This window comes from Pagrus major, chromosome 19 (genome assembly GCF_040436345.1).
Source record: "Pagrus major chromosome 19, Pma_NU_1.0".
NCBI lineage: Eukaryota > Metazoa > Chordata > Actinopteri > Spariformes > Sparidae > Pagrus > Pagrus major.
Genome location: NC_133233.1, coordinates 15958243 through 15976701, shown reverse-complemented (window position 1 = coordinate 15976701; position 18459 = coordinate 15958243). Strand labels below are relative to the sequence as shown.

The following is an 18459-nucleotide window of genomic DNA, read 5'->3' as shown; positions in this document are numbered from 1 at the left end:
TAATACATACTGTAATCATAATCCTCTGTGACACAGTGGGTGTAATAAATACTGTCATTCTAGCCAGGGTCAGATTAAATGGATAGATTACACTAGATTACATTAACAAGCTTCATTTTTTGGCAGTCATTTGGGTTGCATTTTGGCAAATGACATAGTAGAGTAGCAAGTTAATATAATTTGATGGACAGGCTGCCTGGAAAAAGCCCATGACTCAGAATATCGAAACATCATACTGCACACATACATATTTCATTTTTCATTTCATACATACATAATTTCATACATACCTTTCTCACAATAATGCAGCACAGTGCAATAACACAAAAATGATTAAAAAAAATAACTTTATTTATTCATATATTGGTCACTGATATCATGAAAACGGTGTAGTTACTCCTCCCAACCAGCAGGTGGCGCTTCATGCTCTCAGGCGACACCAAACTAAATACTGAAAAGCGCGGAAATCAAACAACTTCCGAGAGAAGAAGAAGAAGAAGAAATGAAAGTTTCCAGAAGAGGAGCCAAAACATAAACATGGAGCCTGAAACTCAGAACAAAAGCGCCACAGATGCAAGTGAAGGAGATGAGAGTGTCATTTTCTCCCACGTTACCGCTGTCGTTACAGGGTGGACGTTGGACTTCATGTTTGTCAGCCTGTGTCGGAGCTTTAAGGAAGGCAAACTTGAAGAGTTCAACGAAACGCTTTCGGCTTTCGAGGGTAGGTTTTAGCCCAACTAGCTATCTCACTTTAACTTTTTAATACGTCAACCTTAGCTATTAGTTTGTCAAATTCGTTAACTAGAATAATTGTTGATATTTTGTGCGTACAAATTGACGAAACAACCCTAACAGCATCTCAAACTGCAACACTGGCTGTTCGCGGTTCCTCTGTTGTTTTGCACTAGCTTACGTCAGCAGCCGCTAAGGTAGTTCAAAAACTGCTGAAACAGGGTCCAATTCAGACATAAAAGTGCATGAATCGTAAAGGAAAGATTCAATTTATGCTATAACATCAAGCTATTAATATGAAGGAATAAATTCAGGACAGCTCTAGATTAAAACACAGCTGTTTCCTCCATACTTTGGCTAAAACTCCTCTCAAACCAACCTAATTTGCTTTACAGTAACATACAGTATGAGAATTGCGAGTTCCTACAGCTATATTACCATAATCTATTCATCATTATTACTGCCATAATCAAATTATCATACATTTTACCCCTGATACCTGCAGTAAAATTAGCTGTATCAGCAATGAGTAGGGGAAACGTTAAATTTGTTGCATTAATCTTACCACAGAGACACTGTTAAAGTATCTTTTGTAAAGTTTGTGAATCTGTCTATCTCTCCTTCTTTTAGCCATTTCTCAGAGTCCATCTGTAAGAGGACAACTTCATGAAGAGAAAATTATGATGTGTGCCTTCCTCGCAAGAGTCATCCATGGAAAGCACTTGGGTACGTCGTCGCAGTCAGAAGCTGAAATTATGCCTCTTTCTTGTACACCTTTCTGCTCATAATGTCCTAATGCTTTGTACAGAATTTAGTACCGCAGGGAGATCAGATCGAACTGTATATACTTGCAGCATACACTGCCATTGCTACTACAACAAATGCCACTTTTTCAGCAGCAACAGCACAGGAATATAAAGCCATTTGTTATTCAAACTGTGTCATTCACACAAAAACATGTATACAATACATACAGTTGTCTCATATGTTTGACGTTCTGCAAATCCTTAGAAAATGTAAACATACGTATATAAGCAAAAAGAGTTTATTATTTGGGGCGTTTGTTTATGGTGTACACCCAAGGATGTTTGTAACTTTAAGCTAGAATTAATGGTTGTAAAATGCATCTATGCATAAATGTGCACACACTCGCTAAAACCATATTGGCCCTGTTGTTCCCCAGGTGTCCAGTTCGAAGAGGATACCCATGTGATGCCTCTGATGTCTGCTGCCCAAGTATGGTCGAAACTAGAGGACACTGTGGCGGATGATAGTTTGTTCAAAAATGTGACCATACTTTTGCTTGTCCAGGTGGTTATACATATTATTTGGTTGGTGTGTGCACACAAGATCGGAGAATGCTGTATTGCTGGCTATAATAGGTAGATAGTACAGCTTCAAGGTTAAAGTCCAGTTTTTGTCCTCATTTTGCCCCTGCTCTAGTCTGTGGCTGTCTGCTTGGAGACAGGCCAAAGATCTTCTGCCTCCTCTGCCCTCAAGTGGTTTGAGAAAAACTATGAATTCCCACAGGTTTGTGTGTCAATTATTGTCTCACATCAAAAGGTCAGTAGTGGAATTCTTGATGGCCTAGAATGTTTTTTGTATTTCAACAGAATTTGGGAGTAAGGCTGTCGACAATCGTGACGCAGACGGAAACCTACCACCCGTTCCTCATGAGCTTCAGCTTCAGCCGCCTGCTGGAGACAGTACAATCTTTCTTGGATGCTTACTTGAAGAAGAACCCCTCTGACTATCTTCTCAAGGTAGAAGACATGACCACTTCCAAGTTCATCCTAGTTCATAAAATCTAGACTAGCTTGACTGTAAGCCCAGCCCACCTCTAATCAAAGCTCAGAATAATAATTAATAAATATAATATTCGGCCATTACATTGCCTTAAATTTGAATTTGGGAGGTTTGAATTGCCACAAACATATTATCTTTATTTCATTTATCAATCTTTTAGTTGAGTGTTTTAGTTCAGTGACCACTGAACCTAATGCAGTTGTTTACTTTGTACTTGCACATACTTGTAAATGATTGACAAATGCTGTTCAGGGTATTATAGCATGACCTTTTAGATATTTAAAAAAACAAATGTAAATATTCAAAAAAAGATACTTGATATTTGAATCATATATTAGGTTCATTGGATTGTAGAAAAAGCAAAGCACTAGTCTTACACTGTTACTTGAAAAATTGCTCTTATTTTATTCAGTGTATTCATGATGAAAATATACATTATATATCTGGTTAATACAGCTGCCTCTGCAGGACTAATGCCAATGTAAAATTAAGGATCAGCTTTGTGTGGCAGAAAAATAAAGAATAAGACAGGCAGTGAAAGATATTGCCCAAGAGGATAAGTCCCCTCCTTGATCACTGATTTAAAAAAAAAAGTAGAATAAAACAGCTTGAGTGGTGCTGTATTTTATGCTTGAAAACTCCAAACTAACACAGACATATCATAAATGTATTTAACTCATGACATCTCTCCTTTAATCCAAAACAATGTGAAAAGAATTGCCAGATTTTTGCTCTTCAGCTGTTTGTGAAGTGGAGATGATGTAACTTGAAATACATAAGGTGTCCCACGTTCTGCTTTAGCTATGAGCAAAGGTTTAACAAACAAATTTCACCTCTCAATAAACCCTCTTGATGTCGTGCGCCGACCTGTTCGGCTCTGCTCTCGTCCTTCTGAGTAATGGTGCTTTGACCAACTGAAGGTGCTGATGTGACATTATCAGTCACAGTTAATTGACAATTTGTCATCAAAATTATTTGGAAGGGCAAACGGCTACATTCAGCCGAGCTCTCCTCAGGGTCTATCGGACTCGCTTATTCATGAAAGTTCCAAGAATGATTTACATAGAGGCCGACGACCAAGGTTAAACTTTGAAGGGTGTTATGATGACAGGCCTCATTAGTTTTGTGTTCACATTAAAGCAACACTTAAACCTGGAAGTTAATTGTTTTGGAAGAGCATGAGAAAGGAATATTTAGTAACATAACTGATGTAAGTCTGAGTGTTTCTGTGTGACTCTCCATCCATCAGGCCGCCACAAAGATGGTGCAGTCATCAGAGAACAAGGAGGGTTTGGAGGACGTGGTGACAGAGGAAAGCTCTCTGTCACAAACAACCAACGAATCAGAGGATAGAAAGTAGGAAATGACCTTTAACCTCTTGTTGTATTTTTTAACTGTGTGCACAGTTCATTTCTGTATTAAACAATGTACTTTACATTTATGTCCTAACAGGAAAAAGGAGAAGACTGTATGTTTGAGGTTAGTAGAAATGTGTCTTCTCAAAAAGAAACATTTATTTGGCTTTTGCTGTCTCTACTGCGTAGAAATTGAGTGATCTGTCCTAAACACTAGATGTAGAGTTGTAAAAATCATTTTGTCACTCTGTTGTACTTCCACAGAACAAAACGGAAGCTAATGTCAACTAAAATTATAGATGTATGGAAGCCTGATACATGCAAGAAGCCTTTTGTCTCTGTCAGAAGGATTTCACAGAAAGGTAAGTCTAATTCTTCCTCTGCCTTTGATATTTCTGTTAAAATAAAAATGTAATTTTATTTAATCTGATGTAACAATACTTTTATTTTCTATCTAATGTATGAATACATTTACTACCACGTTATATTTAAAATTCAGAGTGTGAGCAAGAGCTTAAGAAAATGTTAAACCTCCATCAGAATTGGCTCAAATGACATCTGAGAAGTCAGTGGACACCACGAATAACAAGAAAGCGCCAAACGGAAGAAAACAACGTCAGGTAAATTGAACCACACAGCTAATTCAATGTCTTGTCAAATGAATTAATCCCAAATCAAGTGAATACATGAGAATCACTTAAATGCTTTCCTTTCATTTGGGTGAAATTCCTCAAAATCTAAAAACTTAAAGTTTATGTTGTACTATTTTTCAGAAATGGACTGATGAGCTGGACCAATACCTCAAGGAAGGCGTTAAACGTCACGGCAGGGGCAATTGGTCTCTCATATTAAGGGATTATGACTTTCAAGGACGCACCGGCACCATGCTAAAAGACCGCTGGAGAGTTCTGAAGAGGGCATGTTAAGTCAGCTGAAGAGGGAGAGTGTCTTCCCCCCCCAAACTGTTGAACTTCTTCCTTTATGTATCGAGTGTGTTGTGGTTTACTACTCCTCTGTTTGCATCATTAAAATGTCATACCACCAGAGGGCGCTCAACACAGAACAATTAATTGGTCGTTCTCCATGGCCCTCAATGATGGAGAACATTTGATTTTATCATTCTCCTTTTTCTTTCTTTTTTTTTTTTAAAGCCTAACCACAATGCAAATGTAAAATATTTTTGTAAGTTAAATTTTTGCAAGAAAATTGTTTTTAAAAAATTAATACAGCTGTGACTTGTTTCAAAGATATGCTGATAGATGCTTAATGTGTACTAGAAAAGGGTGAAGAACTGTACAAGTTACAACAGTGACTACACAGAACGGTGGAAATTTGCATACTGATATAAACATGCTTTTACATCAATGTGTAGCATATTTAATAAAGGCATAACTGCATTGCACCACCTTCAAGTCTCAAGTCTCTTAGTGTTGAGGCGTCTGATCTGAGCACAGTATTAGTAGTTGCCCAGATGAAATGTTATTGTGGACACCAAGTCAGAGCTCTGCTGCTTGGTTTGGATCAGATGAAGACGAAGCTGTGTTGTGGTGGACAGTTGCACTGCTGGGTTTTCTGGATCTTCTTCCACGTCCCACTGCATTGATTGTTCCCCACCGCCTGCCAGTGGAGCACAGCTTCTCTGCAACACAGTCACAGCCCCAAATGATTATGGTTTTCAAGCTGCTGTGTGCATAGTTCCACTGATTTACTGCCTTACACAAGGACCCATTAAGTGTAATTGTAGAAGGAGGTGGGAACTTCTGCTGCCCAGATTTGTCTGGATAATATGGCTGATTAATTATTGTCACTTGAATAAATGTTAAATGGCAAAACCAGGGAAATGTTTTTATATAGGTCCAGGTTTGTATGAACCTGAACAAATATGCAACCTCGAACACCACTGCTGTGAGAACATGCATTTAAAGGTTCATAACTTCATACTTGTCTGATTCCTGACCGTCTCCTTGGCAGCTGCTGCTATTGTTTCGCATGGCGGGAGGTTCACACGCCACACACACTTTAAAGCCTTCTGTAATGTAGCGCATCCAGTGTGTGTGTGGCCGGTTCTCCACTGTACAGTGGGGTGTCCGGGACGCCAGCGTGAATTCTACACAGAACCTGAGGGGAGTAGGGACAGGGTCACGAGGGTCACACAGTTAATCCTGGGATATTAGGAGCAATGAATCAAGATGGACGACTAAACAATTAATGAACACAATAGGAGCAGATGGGAATAACAATAATTTAGGCATTGGCTAACACTGTAAGCTGCCCACAGTAAGTCACCTACTGTCATCTAGACCCTTTGTGCGTGTGCTTTTCATGTGACAGTCCTTATTAAAGTCTGAGTGTTTGATTTCAAAGGGTTGTGGGCAGTCACTCAGCTTTGCTATATATAATGGTTTGTAGACAGACGTCCAGGTGAGCAAACACCTACTGGGAGCTCATGCAGATGGAGAAAAGGTTATCTTTTTCAAAATGGTTTGGGTTACACAGCATGATATTAAAATGAAGCTAACCCCTGGCAGCATTGGTGAACTTTTCAACTCTTGAATTTAAATACGCCTGAGGTCGTGTGCAGTTTCAGAATACTTTAGGAGGGAGGCTTTATTAGAGCATGATATGAAACCTACCCAGGGTCTAGGGGGTTTCCATAGTTGTCATGCTTGGGCCTTCCCTTGGCAAACTCCTTGCTGGTGATGAATGCAGGACCTGATGAGAGGAAATTCACTATTTCTGTTAGTAATGTCAGTTAGTAGTAATGTCTTTAAGTTTTGGATAAATTGTAACTGGTTTGCTTTCATAATACATTTATTTATATTGGCTCAGCAAGGTGTTATGGGATGCTAAGTCTACCTACAGACACATTTTGTAACATGAAACATTTTTGTGTTTTTTTTTTTTTAATTTGTCACCCTTGTCCACAATGCTATCACAAAACATAATTGGTTATTTACAGCACAATTACATCAGATTTAATGTGATGAAGTGAAAGAATAATTAATAATAATAAATAAGAGTATATATATATATATATATATATATATATATATATATATATATATATATATATATACATATAGATATATATATATATATATATATATATATACATATAGATATATATATATATATATATATATATATATATATATATATATATATATATATATATATATACATGTACCTTGCTGGAAAAGCTTGAAAAAGCACCTTGAAAATGCTTGACCATGTAAAAGTTGTCAGACCCCTGATGAAATCACCCTTTCTGAGGCCAAATCTTAACTGTAGCTGCTGAGCTAATAGCATTAGCGTGCACCCCGTTTGAAGCGGGTACACAAGCCTGACTCTGCGTCAAGGGTCTAATATCTTTTCAAATCAATTTGGGATCTCGGGTCTTCCAGAGACTTGTTTATGGTGGACAAGCTGTATGGAGCCATTTGGCTTTGGGTTTTTTTCAGTTGTATTTTACATTTTAAAACAAGTCCCCATCTACTTTAGTTGTTTAGGGGAATGCTACAACGCTATTTTCCTGCGGAAGCTCCAGTAATGTATTGTGGACTACAAAACTTGGCAGGGGGGTGAGTTCTGGGTGAATTGTTCCTTTAATGTGTTTGTGTACCTGATTTTTGTCCACAGTGGGCGCCTTGGCGGTCTCTGTACTCCCTGCAGCCGCTCCGTTGCTCCACACTGGGGCAGGGCTCTCCACTGTGACTGGGCTGCTGCTCTATGTGGCGGACGCGCACTCTCGTTGAGGGCTGGCATGGCTCGGCACAGCCACTCCAGAAGCTCCAGTCGCCTACAACACAGTCCTGAGCTGGATGTTGGCACCCACAATGAGGAACAAAGAGTATTACAGGATATCCTCTGTGGTAGCAAACAATGAGTTGAAACTCAAGAAATGTTCATAACACTAACACTGACTCCTGAAGTTCACTGTGTGTGCACAGAGAGGTGACACGAGAGCAAACCTTGCAGCGTTCCTGCAGACTGCATAATTATAATTACATTTTTCCTGTAAAAGTGTAATGGAGCTGAATATGCAGGAAATAACTTAAGATCAATGGAGCATTGATTGTGACTTGTAGAATTAGTGTTTCCTGCTCTACTACAAGTGGTTTGAGAACATGCCAAGTGAGCAACCCATTCAATCACCAGGTCCTGTGATTTTTCTTTTGACTTGCTCTCCGTGCTCGATGATCAAGCTTTGATGTATGAGCCTAAGCATGCAGATTTAGAGACTACCGGCCTATAACACATATTAGGTACGCTCGGCTTGTTTGACTGGAACTGTAATTGCTACAACTGATTGACAGAATCACATTCTTCAAATATTTGTACTAATTCCATTATGTGGGCCAGTCCACTGAAATGAGGTTAGGCGCAGGGCTGCCTGGGTTATTTGGTGAACTAATTATTGCCTTAAAGGTGCACTAAGTAGTTTTGGGGAAGACATTTTAATCAGAAGAGAAAGATCTTGATTGACTGATTTTTTTTTTATGCCTAAATAAACTTATTAAATAAACTCTTTGTTTTCATGAACTGAATAAACAAACTGATCTTGAAGGTGCAATATGTAAAAATTATAGTTGAAAACATTCAAAAACTCACTTACACTATCAGCAGAATGTAAAGTAATAATATTATGACAACTATGTTTTGTGTTGCAGGCATATCTAAGCTAGCATGCTAACCTGCTAGCCCTGGCCCATCCTGGTCCAGAGCTCTTGAGCTAGTAGTGTAAACGCCGACACTTCTAAGGTCCCCCGAGCCCTCAGCCTGAACTGCTAGCTGCACGGCTAACTGTGCTAACTAGCCAACAGTAGTTAGCAATTAGTTGTTCTGTTCATATGCTGCCCCCTTTTTGTTTTGAATATGAATTCAACAGGATGCCAGTTCATACACATGGCACCTTTAAAGGACAACACAGTTTCATAATGTTTGACTTTGTTTATATTTGGCGGACCTTCTAACAGTGTTCTGGTGACCTTATTTTCCTCTGAGAGCAGCTTGTTTATTAAGTTATGGAAAAATAAAAGTTTGTATTATTACCTCATTCACATTGTGAACATTAAAATTCTGTATTTATTCTCCAAAATTACATATTGCCCCTTTAAAGCTGCAAGTAATGATTATTGTCATAATCTGCAATTATTTTCACAATTACTCTATTAATCGTCAATAAAATGTCAAATAAAATTGTGAAAAATCCTCATCACAATTTTCCAGGGCCTAAAGCGGCATCTTCAGATTTCTTCTTTTGTCAAACCAACAGTCCAAAACCCAAAGACTCTTCATTTACTGTCATAAATTACGAATAAAGCAGGAAATCCTACATTTAAGAAGCTGGAACCTGCACATTTTGCTTGAACAAAACATTATTAAAACAGTTGGCAGCTAATTTTCTTTTGCTCAACAGCCATGTTGCAGAAGAAAAACAAGTGATGCATGTATAAGCAGAAGTTAGCAGGTGAAGAATTCAGAACAAACCATGAAGATAAATGGGTGCAAACAATTTCACACGCCTTGGATGAATTTTGAACATATCCACCCCTCTCTCTGCCATCAGATAAAAATATGTGATAAGCAGCCCAGTAACGACCAGGCACTGAAAATAATCTCTCTCCTCCACCTATCTCTATCTTCTGTCAGATAGACAGATGAAGATAATGTCTAAAAAAGAGTCTGGGTTATCTTTCGCCGGTGTCGTATAGTTAAGGTGTGTGCAAAAAAAATAAACAGTCCCTCCTCTCGTGACTCATTCACTCTCAGAGCGTCCCCTCCATTCATCCCTCACCTGGGCACTCTGTGAAGTAGTCAAAGCAGCAGTCCTTGGTCCTGACGCAGCCCTTGTCGCAGTAGCACGTCCCGTACACCCGGTCCATCCTCCAGTCGGTGGTCAAACAGCTCAAGTCTCTGCTGCGGCAGCACTTCCCTGAACAACCTCCTGACACCATCTTTCCGAGAGTGGAGACCACCAGCAGCAAACAGGCAAATTCCACAGAGGATCCCATCATGAGGCCTCTGAGTTGTTATTTCTTGTTTCTAAGTGTGTTTATTCCCTACCTGGTGCTACTCTGTCATACTCATGACTGTTGAGAGGTTGGAATACCAGCCCAGCCCAAGCCAGCCAAGACTGCTCTGCCACAGGAGCCCTTGTGACCTGGAATTCCTGCGTCCGTCTCCTGTGTCCAGCCCCTCTCTTTCCCTCCAGAAACAGGTCTTCAGAGCGACCTACAGCACAGCACACCCCATTCCAGCTCTGATCACACTCCCATGTCTCTCATGTTGTGTCCTCTCCCTCTGAGCTGGTGTCTCTTTCTCCCTGTTCCCAGCCGAGCACCTCCCTTCAGTCCTCCAAGGGAGGAGACACTGAGGGTGAGGGAGGGGTGAGGGGGTGAGTTTGGTGTGTGTTTTGCCTCCTGCGTCCGCTCTCTCTCCCTGTCGGGCCTCTTTCTCACCTGTGTCATTGTTGTTTACCCTTTTTCATTCTTACCCGCTCCCTGCAGAATTTGCTGTGACCCTGATCTGCCAGTCTTGCCCAGCCGCTCTCTGCCACCCCAGACCTCCGAGTCGCAAAAGAAAGGGAGGAATGTGAGCAGTTGGCAGGTCTCCAGACAATTGTGCCAGGGGGCCCGTCGAGTATTGTAAAGCCACCCTTTGGTTCTCACCTCTCTCCCTTTTTCTCACTGTTTGTATTACTATTGTTACTGTAATTCAGACATGATTTTCTCTGTTACACGTTATGTGATTAGTTAAAGGTCCATTGTGTAGGATTTAGTGGCATCTGGCGGTATGAACGCAGATCGCAACCAACTGAACACGCCTCCACGCACCCATCTTTATGGTGGCTGCAAAAAATGCAAAAGTATTTGGTTTGTCCGTTCAGGGCTACTGTAGAAAAATGGCAGTGCAGCATGGCCACATCCGTGGATGAGGACCTGCTCACGTATAAAAGGCTCATTCTAAGGTAATAAAAACATAACAATTCTTAGTTTATTTAGCATACGACATATGACTAGAATAACTGCTTACTGCTGCTAACGGTAGCTACCGTTAGCTAGTTAGCTCAGTTAGCCATTCAGCTAGTGGCCCACGCTGGGAGCTCAGAGCATCGGGAGAGTATTGGGGTTTTTTGGCTAGCACAGAAGTCTAAGACTGAGAGGCTAGATAGTTAGCATGCTAACTTCAGTATCTCTGCAACACAATACGTAAACGTCATAATGTCAAAACTGCTATTTCTTCACATTCTGTTGATAATTGTAGTTAATTTTTGCATGTTTTCGACTAAATTGCTTACATGTTGCACATTTAAGGCTCCACTGTTGACTTATAGTGACACAGTATGCGGACAACAGTTCAATTCAGTTTCAGTCCGGCTGCAGGACTGTGAATCAGTGAGCTGGAGCTTCAGTGTACACAACGTTATCTGTAGACCTTGTGCAGCCTTAATTTATAACTCTTGACATACAGCGCAGGCGAATGACCACTTAATTTCATGTACTGTAATTCTAAAGAGGCCTGACAACCTCAGCTAGGCTAATTGTTTTATCTCATTAGGACTGGACTTGCGGGTGACAGATGATTGATTACAGACAGACTATTAGATTTTCCGCCCAACGATGTCTTTATGATATCTGATGTCTGATTTCAATATATAAAATATGATAACATCAAATGCTTCTTTGCTCTATTTTAACTCGAACATCCAAGTGGTGCAAAAAGACATTTTCTGGATCACAGCAGAACCCAATGTCAAAGGAGGCTTTTGATTGAGCGATTACTCTTACAGCGTATGAACTGTAGGAAAGATTAGACATACTTTTACAGGTCAGCGTCAGCATTTTTCACCGTTATGTTTGCTCAGGGTGCCTGAATGTCTGAGGATGTTGTGAGCTCCTCCATCTCATGGGAAACAAATGAGGCCTCCGCAGGGAGCGTGCGCAGGGAATGAGGCCTCCCTGCGCCCACTGCTATAGACGGAGCAGATACTTGTAATAATCTGGATACTTTGCCTCTGCCGTCTTGAAAAACAGCTCGCGGAGAGCAGAGGGGGGTCTGTTTGGGTCCTTTGATTCTTCTTCTCGCCATAAGCAGGTAGGTCAAGCGACAGTAATGGCCTTCATCTTCACCATAATCATCAGCAGCAGCATCACTGAGGTGCATGTGTCTGAATCAGTGTATTTTTAAAGTGTGAGGGGGCTGCACCCAGACTGACCTCAGAGGTAATACAGTTTTTAGGTCCTTTTATTCTACAAATATTAAATATGATATATAATCTCTTAAATAACTTATGTTCACTCATTTTCCAAATTTTGTATTTATGAGTCTAGTAATGCTTAAAGTTGTGATACCCCTTAATGTCCCTTACACACACACACACACACATTGCCTTTCCAGTGCTGATTTGATCTGTCCACTGATGCAAGACTTACAGCTGCAGCAGTTTGCTATGGCTTCAGGACGTTGAAAGTGCACATCAAAGCATGTGTGTTTTACATCTGACAGGCCCCCAACCCTGGACCTCCTGCCCTTACTGTGCACTTGTCGAAGACAATCAGCCTTCCCACAGCAACACACCCTGCTTGGAGTTTTCTAAGTGTACGTGAGCGGTGAGGAAAGGAGATTAAGCCTATGTTGATGTGACTCAAGACAAGAGACCTGTAGCTATGTCTGTTTATGGTCTTCAAACTCTGTCACAGCTGAATTCATAACAATCATACACACGACTAATTTTATTTGACAGATGCAAGAGAGCGAGGGATGAAGAGAGAGATTGATTGGATTCAGCTAGGAATGAAAGTGCGCATGCCACCGCTTCTTATACTGGGCGTCCAGGAGACAGCAGGGTGGATCCCAGCTCCATCTCGCCTATGTGGGGAATGCAAACCGTGGCTGTCAGCATGGTAACCGCTGACCTGAGGTTGCCATAGTTTCGAAAACCTTCTGTTGACAAACGCGAGAATTCACCTTTTCATCTCGCCACGCGTTGTGAAGGTACGCTGATGATGTGAACTCTGGCCGGGACAACACCGACTCTGTATCTCGCATACACACAGGAGCGTTTTTACACATGAATGTGTCTCATAAGAGCTTAAATGTACAAAAAAACTATATTTTCACATTAACGAATGAAAATGCAAATATGTGGTGAAAGTCCACTTCAGCTTTTAATGATTTAGTTGAATACTAGTTATTTTTACCTACTTATTTCAATACAATACCAAATTATTTAAAGATTACTGATCATTTCACTTGTCATTTAAGTCATTTTCTCCTCAAATCTAATGTTTTTGTCTCATATTTCAGCTTTCTTTTATTGCAGTGCAGCATGACCTCAAAGATATTTAACCTTAACCAAATATTTCATTAAAGAGTTAGTCCGCCTAATAAGTCAGAGTTTGTCTCTTTCTGTTGAGTACAGTGAGTTTCTGTCTCATGAATGGAAGTCTTTGTCCACTATCCTCTAAATTTACTGCTCAGCTGTCTCCGACTTCCTCCACCTTTACATATGTACATTTAGTGTGTGTGTGTGTGTGTGTGTGGCTGAATGGGAGTGTACACTTTCTGTTTATGTGTAACAGAGTTTCAGTACTTTGTGCATATGTGTGTGTGTGTAACCTTTAAGTGTGCATTTGTCCATGCGATGGCATTTCAGAATGTCTGAGAGTCTTTTATCTCATTTCTTGTGAATGATGTACCCGGCTATGACACACACAATGAGGCGTATGAGTCATTATTTAAAGAGTGGAGAAGCTGGATGTTTGACTTGGCTTGTGTCGTCGGAACAGTATCCAGGCGGAGGTCAGTGTTAGGAACAGATAAGTGAGGCTGAACAGGTGAATCCAGGTGAAAAATACTGAGATTTTCCAAGATAACTCTATAATAATTCAGAGAATTGTGTATCTGAGGATTACAATTTACACCATGACCCTGAATGAGTCTTCGCATCGCAATTACATGAGCAACCATTTGAGTAGTACATCCCACTAATGATGCTCCATTCATTCCGGGTCATTAGTGTTTGATGTTTTATGGATGATAACACACTTCTCCACGACTGACGACACTCTGGCAACCGCTCTCCAGGCTGGCCGGCCTTGGAGCAGCGCCAGCGTAATGACAACAAAAATTGGATGTCGATGAAGGTTTTTCTCTTCTGCCTGAACCTGACATCATCACTGATAATTGTCCCCCTCATCAGTCTTCTATCTTTTGCCATATGTGTGTAAATCCTTGCAGACATGAGGCACGCTGTGTGGGCGGGGAGTGCGACTGGCCTCTGCCTCTGAGAGATGAAACTTCAGGTAATGACTGTGAGAGAAGATGCATCTATCCATGTGGGTTTCATAAATCATATCGCGAAATGTCAAAGAGCAGCGGAAAGGTTAGACGCTCTGAACGCATGTGTGTGGATGTGTGTGTTGCTCCACCAATGGCGAAGCGTACAAATATCACAAAAAGCTATACATCAAGGACCGGCGCTGACAATCACTTCAGAGTTTCTCAGTCACGCCTCGACTCGCATATTGTTGGCAAACATGTCAAATCTCAGTCTCAGTCTGGCAACCGCAGGTGCTTTTGAGGTATGACAATCAAAAAAACCACCTCACCTGGCAGCTGTAAAAACTTGTATGCAAACATTCTTAAAAGATAAAAATTATCTTTATCTCTTTTTTTACTATCTTGAGGTTCTAGACGGAAACCGAAGCAAAGAAACGAGTGAATATTTGCAGCACAATAAGCTCAACTGCCAAAGACTTTACATATTTCTGGGCTCTGCTGTGTTTGTATGATGGCAAAAGACTAAGATCTGACCTCTGAGTGCCCCACTTGAATACATAGACGCACAGGTTACTATGGGACCAGGAGTTCCTGTTGGCACATGTCACATGTTTGCTCTATCATTTGTTTTTGATCACTGTGTAACAATCTTTTAGGATCCTTTAACAAGCGTCTCTAGAGCACAAACTGGTTCACAACAGGAGTAGGCATAACGAATGAGTCGGAGAGTTATAACCTTCATTAAGAAAGAATTTTGATTGGTTGCCTGGAGGTCTTTCATGTTAATTTCATGGTGAACAGATGATGCTGTTGGGTATACGAGAGATAACTCACCTGTTGAAGACTTCACTGAGCTTGGCAACCCTACGTCTATTGGTAATAAATGTGTCAAGTAATGAGGCCTGTAAATTATTTGATTAAATTATTAACTTTTGCGTCAACAAAACATTAGAAAATAGTCAAACAAATTCAAAGTTCATGTCATCAGCTGTCTTTTTGTTGTCCAACCAACAGTCTAAAACCATAGGTCATTCATTTTATTGATATGTAAGAGAAGGAAAGGCAGCAAATCCTCACATTTGAGAAGCTGGAACCTCAAAATATGAAACCAAAACGGTTGAAGTTAAGTCGGTTGAAATACATCTTCAATTCACCAAAGAAATGTGAAGATATTCTGGCTCTACACATTGTTTTAGCCCGCAGTTGATGCTGGGCAATCTCTCGCTTCTCTGCCACTTCATATCTCTCCTGTCCCTGCCTGTCACATCTTCTCCACGGAGTCATAGTCCTGGTCAGAGCCGCTGTAAATCGCCTCTGTACTTTATCCCCTGTCTTCAAACTGGCATCTGTTGGTCTCAGAGGCAGTGTTCAGTCTCAGTCTGGTGTCTGTGTTGCTGTGTGGGCAGTCTTCTGTCACCCACTAGAGCAGCTTAGCTCCACAGCTAACTGAGCTACTTGTTAATGGCAGCTAGTCGCTACAGCCAAAGAGAGTATAGCGAGCAGCAGTAAGTGGATATGCTGCCCCCTTTAGATCTGGAGCTGCCTTCAAATTCTGCCCATTTCTTCCACAAATTACACCTTTAACTTCAGCTGGTTCACTGGCGCAGCAAACACATCATCTACATTAATTATGTTAGGCATTGATCTTGGTCCTCTGACACAAGCTGGCTCCTTTCCCCTCATACTGACCCAAACAGATTTAGGGCATTTCTGATTTGAGGCGTTGGCAAAGTTATAATTTGGCAGACGGGCTGCATTCTCCGATCCCTGCTGATAGAGTCAACTGGCACAACATCAAGTCAGGTGAAACAGTAACACAACCTGGCTTTTCTTCGCCATAGCACAGGTTGAGCCGGTGGACACAAACTCTACCCTCACCTGTTGCTTCTGATAGAAAATACGACACGTGAACCAAAGTTTTTGGTTGCAAATATAAGCAAAAACTGACCCTGGCTGATTTAAATGAGTACTGTACTCTGTCCTGGTTAAGAGCTCAGTGGAACTACAGTGAAACGATAAACCACTTGCGGGCAGGCCCCAGTGCAGCTCTTATTAAAGACCTCATTGTTGACTGTTTGTTCCAGGTCACTTTGTTTCACTACACTTGAAAGGGACGGTAAAAACCCTGCAAGAAGAGGGAGACCCAGCCTCCGTTTGAGCGTGAACACAAGCCCCTTCACTTAGCATGAATAACGGGGATGGCTCTGTGTTTCTAGGTCACTGTGTGTCCCTGAAATGCACACCTCACCGTCCACAGGGAGGGAGCGAGGAACACAAACAGAACCTAACATTTGACAACATCACAGTCGCGGTTAATAGGGAGCTTGGGGAAACACTCCTGGAGATTAAACACAGTTAACAGCTGAGTTTCAAAGTGGCACAGTGACCAACATCCCGGTGACTCTTTCCTCCCCTCCCCCTCTGGGTTTAATCAAATGGAAATGTCGGAAAAAAAAAAAGAATGAAACAAAAACCTTGATCTTTCACGTGAAAGTATTTCAATCAAGAAGCCTTGATCTGTCACTCTCAGGCCCATCGACCTTCACTCGAAACGATCTAAAAGACAGACTGCAGGACCCTGTCATCCTTGAAATGACAGCAAAGTGGCCATCTTGGCTCAGTTTCCGCATGCCACACAACACATATCAGAGATTGGTGGAGCAACCAAAGCATGACCTGGGACATTCGTTCTTCTTTTACTTTTATTTATTGTCATGCCGAGTGAAATATTAAGGGACAACGTGGACAGTAGAAGGAATCCAAGATATAAGCATGTTTAGAGGTGTGTGGAAAAACTTCAGAGTCACAACCTTTTTTTTCCCTCCTGTGTTTGTACAGTACTCCAGTTTTACTATCCACTGCCTCAGGCTACCGTCAGGCTATGTCTGCAGCGGCGGGATCTTGTTTCATACCTTGTGCCAGTTATCATCTGTAATATACACTTATGTGGCAGCAGGTGAGTCTTTGTGTTTGACATGACATACAATATGAGTTTGACTCTTACCCTTATGTTATTCACACTATGAAAATAACAATACAGTTGAGTTCTGTGCACCTTTTGGGTGGTTTTCCATTTTAAAACATTTTTCAAGAAAAAAGTAAAGAGTTGAAATAATCAATCACTGTGCAAACTGAATTTTTCCAAATATTAAAGGTGCAATATGTAAAGAAAAATGTTCAAAACATTCAATGATTAACTAAAATTATCAGCAGAATGTGAGGAAATATCAGTTTTGACATAATGTCAAAGACGCCTAAGTAGTGTGTTGAAGAGATATCTACTGAAGTTAGCATGCTAACCAGCTAGCCCTGGGCCTGAACACCTCTTTCTCCCATCAACACTCTCCTGGTTGTCCAGCTCGCTGCACAGCTAACTGGGCTAACAAGCTAACAGTAGCTCTGGTGATGTGCTGCCCCTATTTGTTGGGAGTATGAATTCAAGCTGGTTGATTGTTACGTGTTGCACCTTTGAATATGTAAGAATTTGCCACAATTCATACTCTAAACAAATAAGGGCAGCATATCACCAGAGTAACCGCTAACTGCTGCTAAATGTAGCTGCCCATAGGTAGTTAGCTGTGCAGCTAGCAGTTCTGACTTGGAGCCCAGGTTAGTGTTTGCACTGTTAGCACAGCAGCTTTGGACCAGGACGGGCATGTTAACATGATGTCAAAACTGTTATTTCTCCACATTCTGTTGATCATTTTGTTGATTTTTTCTTAAGTTTTCTACTGAAATTCTTACATTTTGGCCCTTGAAGAATGCAATTGAAAGCTCTAGCTGCTATGTCATCAAATAATAATGAAGTCCTCATTTCTCTCTGGACAAAAAGACAATTGCTGTGACTGCTGTCTTTGTCAAATACAATGAACAAGACCATTCAGAGACATGAGCTGCCCTCCATACAGCGACAAAACAATGTATTATGTGGGAAAGTACCACATTCTGGGATCTGGGGGCACAGTTTTGTATCTGTTTGGTAGATATGGAATGCAGATTATGTTTCGTTGCAATCTTTTAGGCATTCTAATTACCGTGGTGGTCAATATGTAGTGTACATGCCAAAAGGAAGGGGAAGCTGCCTTTAATAACTCTTGACAAACAGATTAACAATAACAAAAATAAATTTATTTTATTTCAGGAAGACGTTTTACAAGGCACAATAATGGTTTTGCTAAACTATTTAATATATACATAGATATTTCACTTACTTAACAAAGCTTAATGAGAATATAACGGTTTGAAACACTTTTGTAATGAGATCTGAGCTTGACAGCATCTG

The 18459-nt window shown here is 40.8% G+C and overlaps 2 protein-coding genes across 3 annotated transcripts; one reads left to right on the top strand and one right to left on the bottom strand.

The window, feature by feature from the left end:
• Nucleotides 1–500: 500 nt before the first annotated feature.
• Nucleotides 501–5300, top strand: terf1 (telomeric repeat binding factor (NIMA-interacting) 1). Of its 2 annotated transcripts, none has more exons than XR_012180512.1 (10): nucleotides 501–721; nucleotides 1363–1458; nucleotides 1916–2043; nucleotides 2176–2262; nucleotides 2346–2495; nucleotides 3788–3894; nucleotides 3991–4017; nucleotides 4158–4255; nucleotides 4393–4513; nucleotides 4667–4753. XR_012180512.1 is itself a non-coding variant. In XM_073488629.1 (10 exons), the coding sequence occupies exons 1-10, from the start codon at nucleotides 538–540 to the stop codon at nucleotides 4817–4819; spliced, it is 1110 nt and encodes a 369-aa protein (XP_073344730.1). In that variant the 5' UTR covers nucleotides 507–537; the 3' UTR covers nucleotides 4820–5300. The 2 variants fall into 2 exon arrangements, 1 of the variants encoding a protein (XP_073344730.1); XM_073488629.1 differs by having other exon boundaries at nucleotides 507–721; nucleotides 4434–4513; nucleotides 4667–5300.
• LOC141014728 (somatomedin-B and thrombospondin type-1 domain-containing protein) lies at nucleotides 5275–9907 on the bottom strand. Its single transcript, XM_073488630.1, has 5 exons — nucleotides 9691–9907; nucleotides 7516–7710; nucleotides 6527–6605; nucleotides 5835–6011; nucleotides 5275–5532 (listed from the first exon to the last, which is right to left on the bottom strand). Exons 1-5 carry the CDS (start codon nucleotides 9905–9907, stop codon nucleotides 5415–5417), a joined length of 786 nt encoding a protein of 261 aa, XP_073344731.1. The 3' UTR covers nucleotides 5275–5414.
• Nucleotides 9908–18459: the final 8552 nt, after the last annotated feature.

Coding starts and splice junctions, on each gene's coding strand:
- LOC141014728 (XM_073488630.1), bottom strand. CDS start 9,907: ATGGGATCCTCTGTGGAATTTGCCTGTTTGCTGCTGGTGGTCTCCACT. Junction 7,711..9,690: donor CTACTTCACAGAGTGCCCAG/GTGAGGGATGAA, acceptor GCCAACATCCAG/CTCAGGACTGTGTTGTAGGC. Junction 6,012..6,526: donor GGAAACCCCCTAGACCCTGG/GTAGGTTTCATA, acceptor TACTCCCCTCAG/GTTCTGTGTAGAATTCACGC.
- terf1 (XM_073488629.1), top strand. CDS start 538: ATGGAGCCTGAAACTCAGAACAAAAGCGCCACAGATGCAAGTGAAGGA. Junction 1,459..1,915: donor CATCCATGGAAAGCACTTGG/GTACGTCGTCGC, acceptor GTTGTTCCCCAG/GTGTCCAGTTCGAAGAGGAT. Junction 4,256..4,433: donor CAGAAGGATTTCACAGAAAG/GTAAGTCTAATT, acceptor AACCTCCATCAG/AATTGGCTCAAATGACATCT.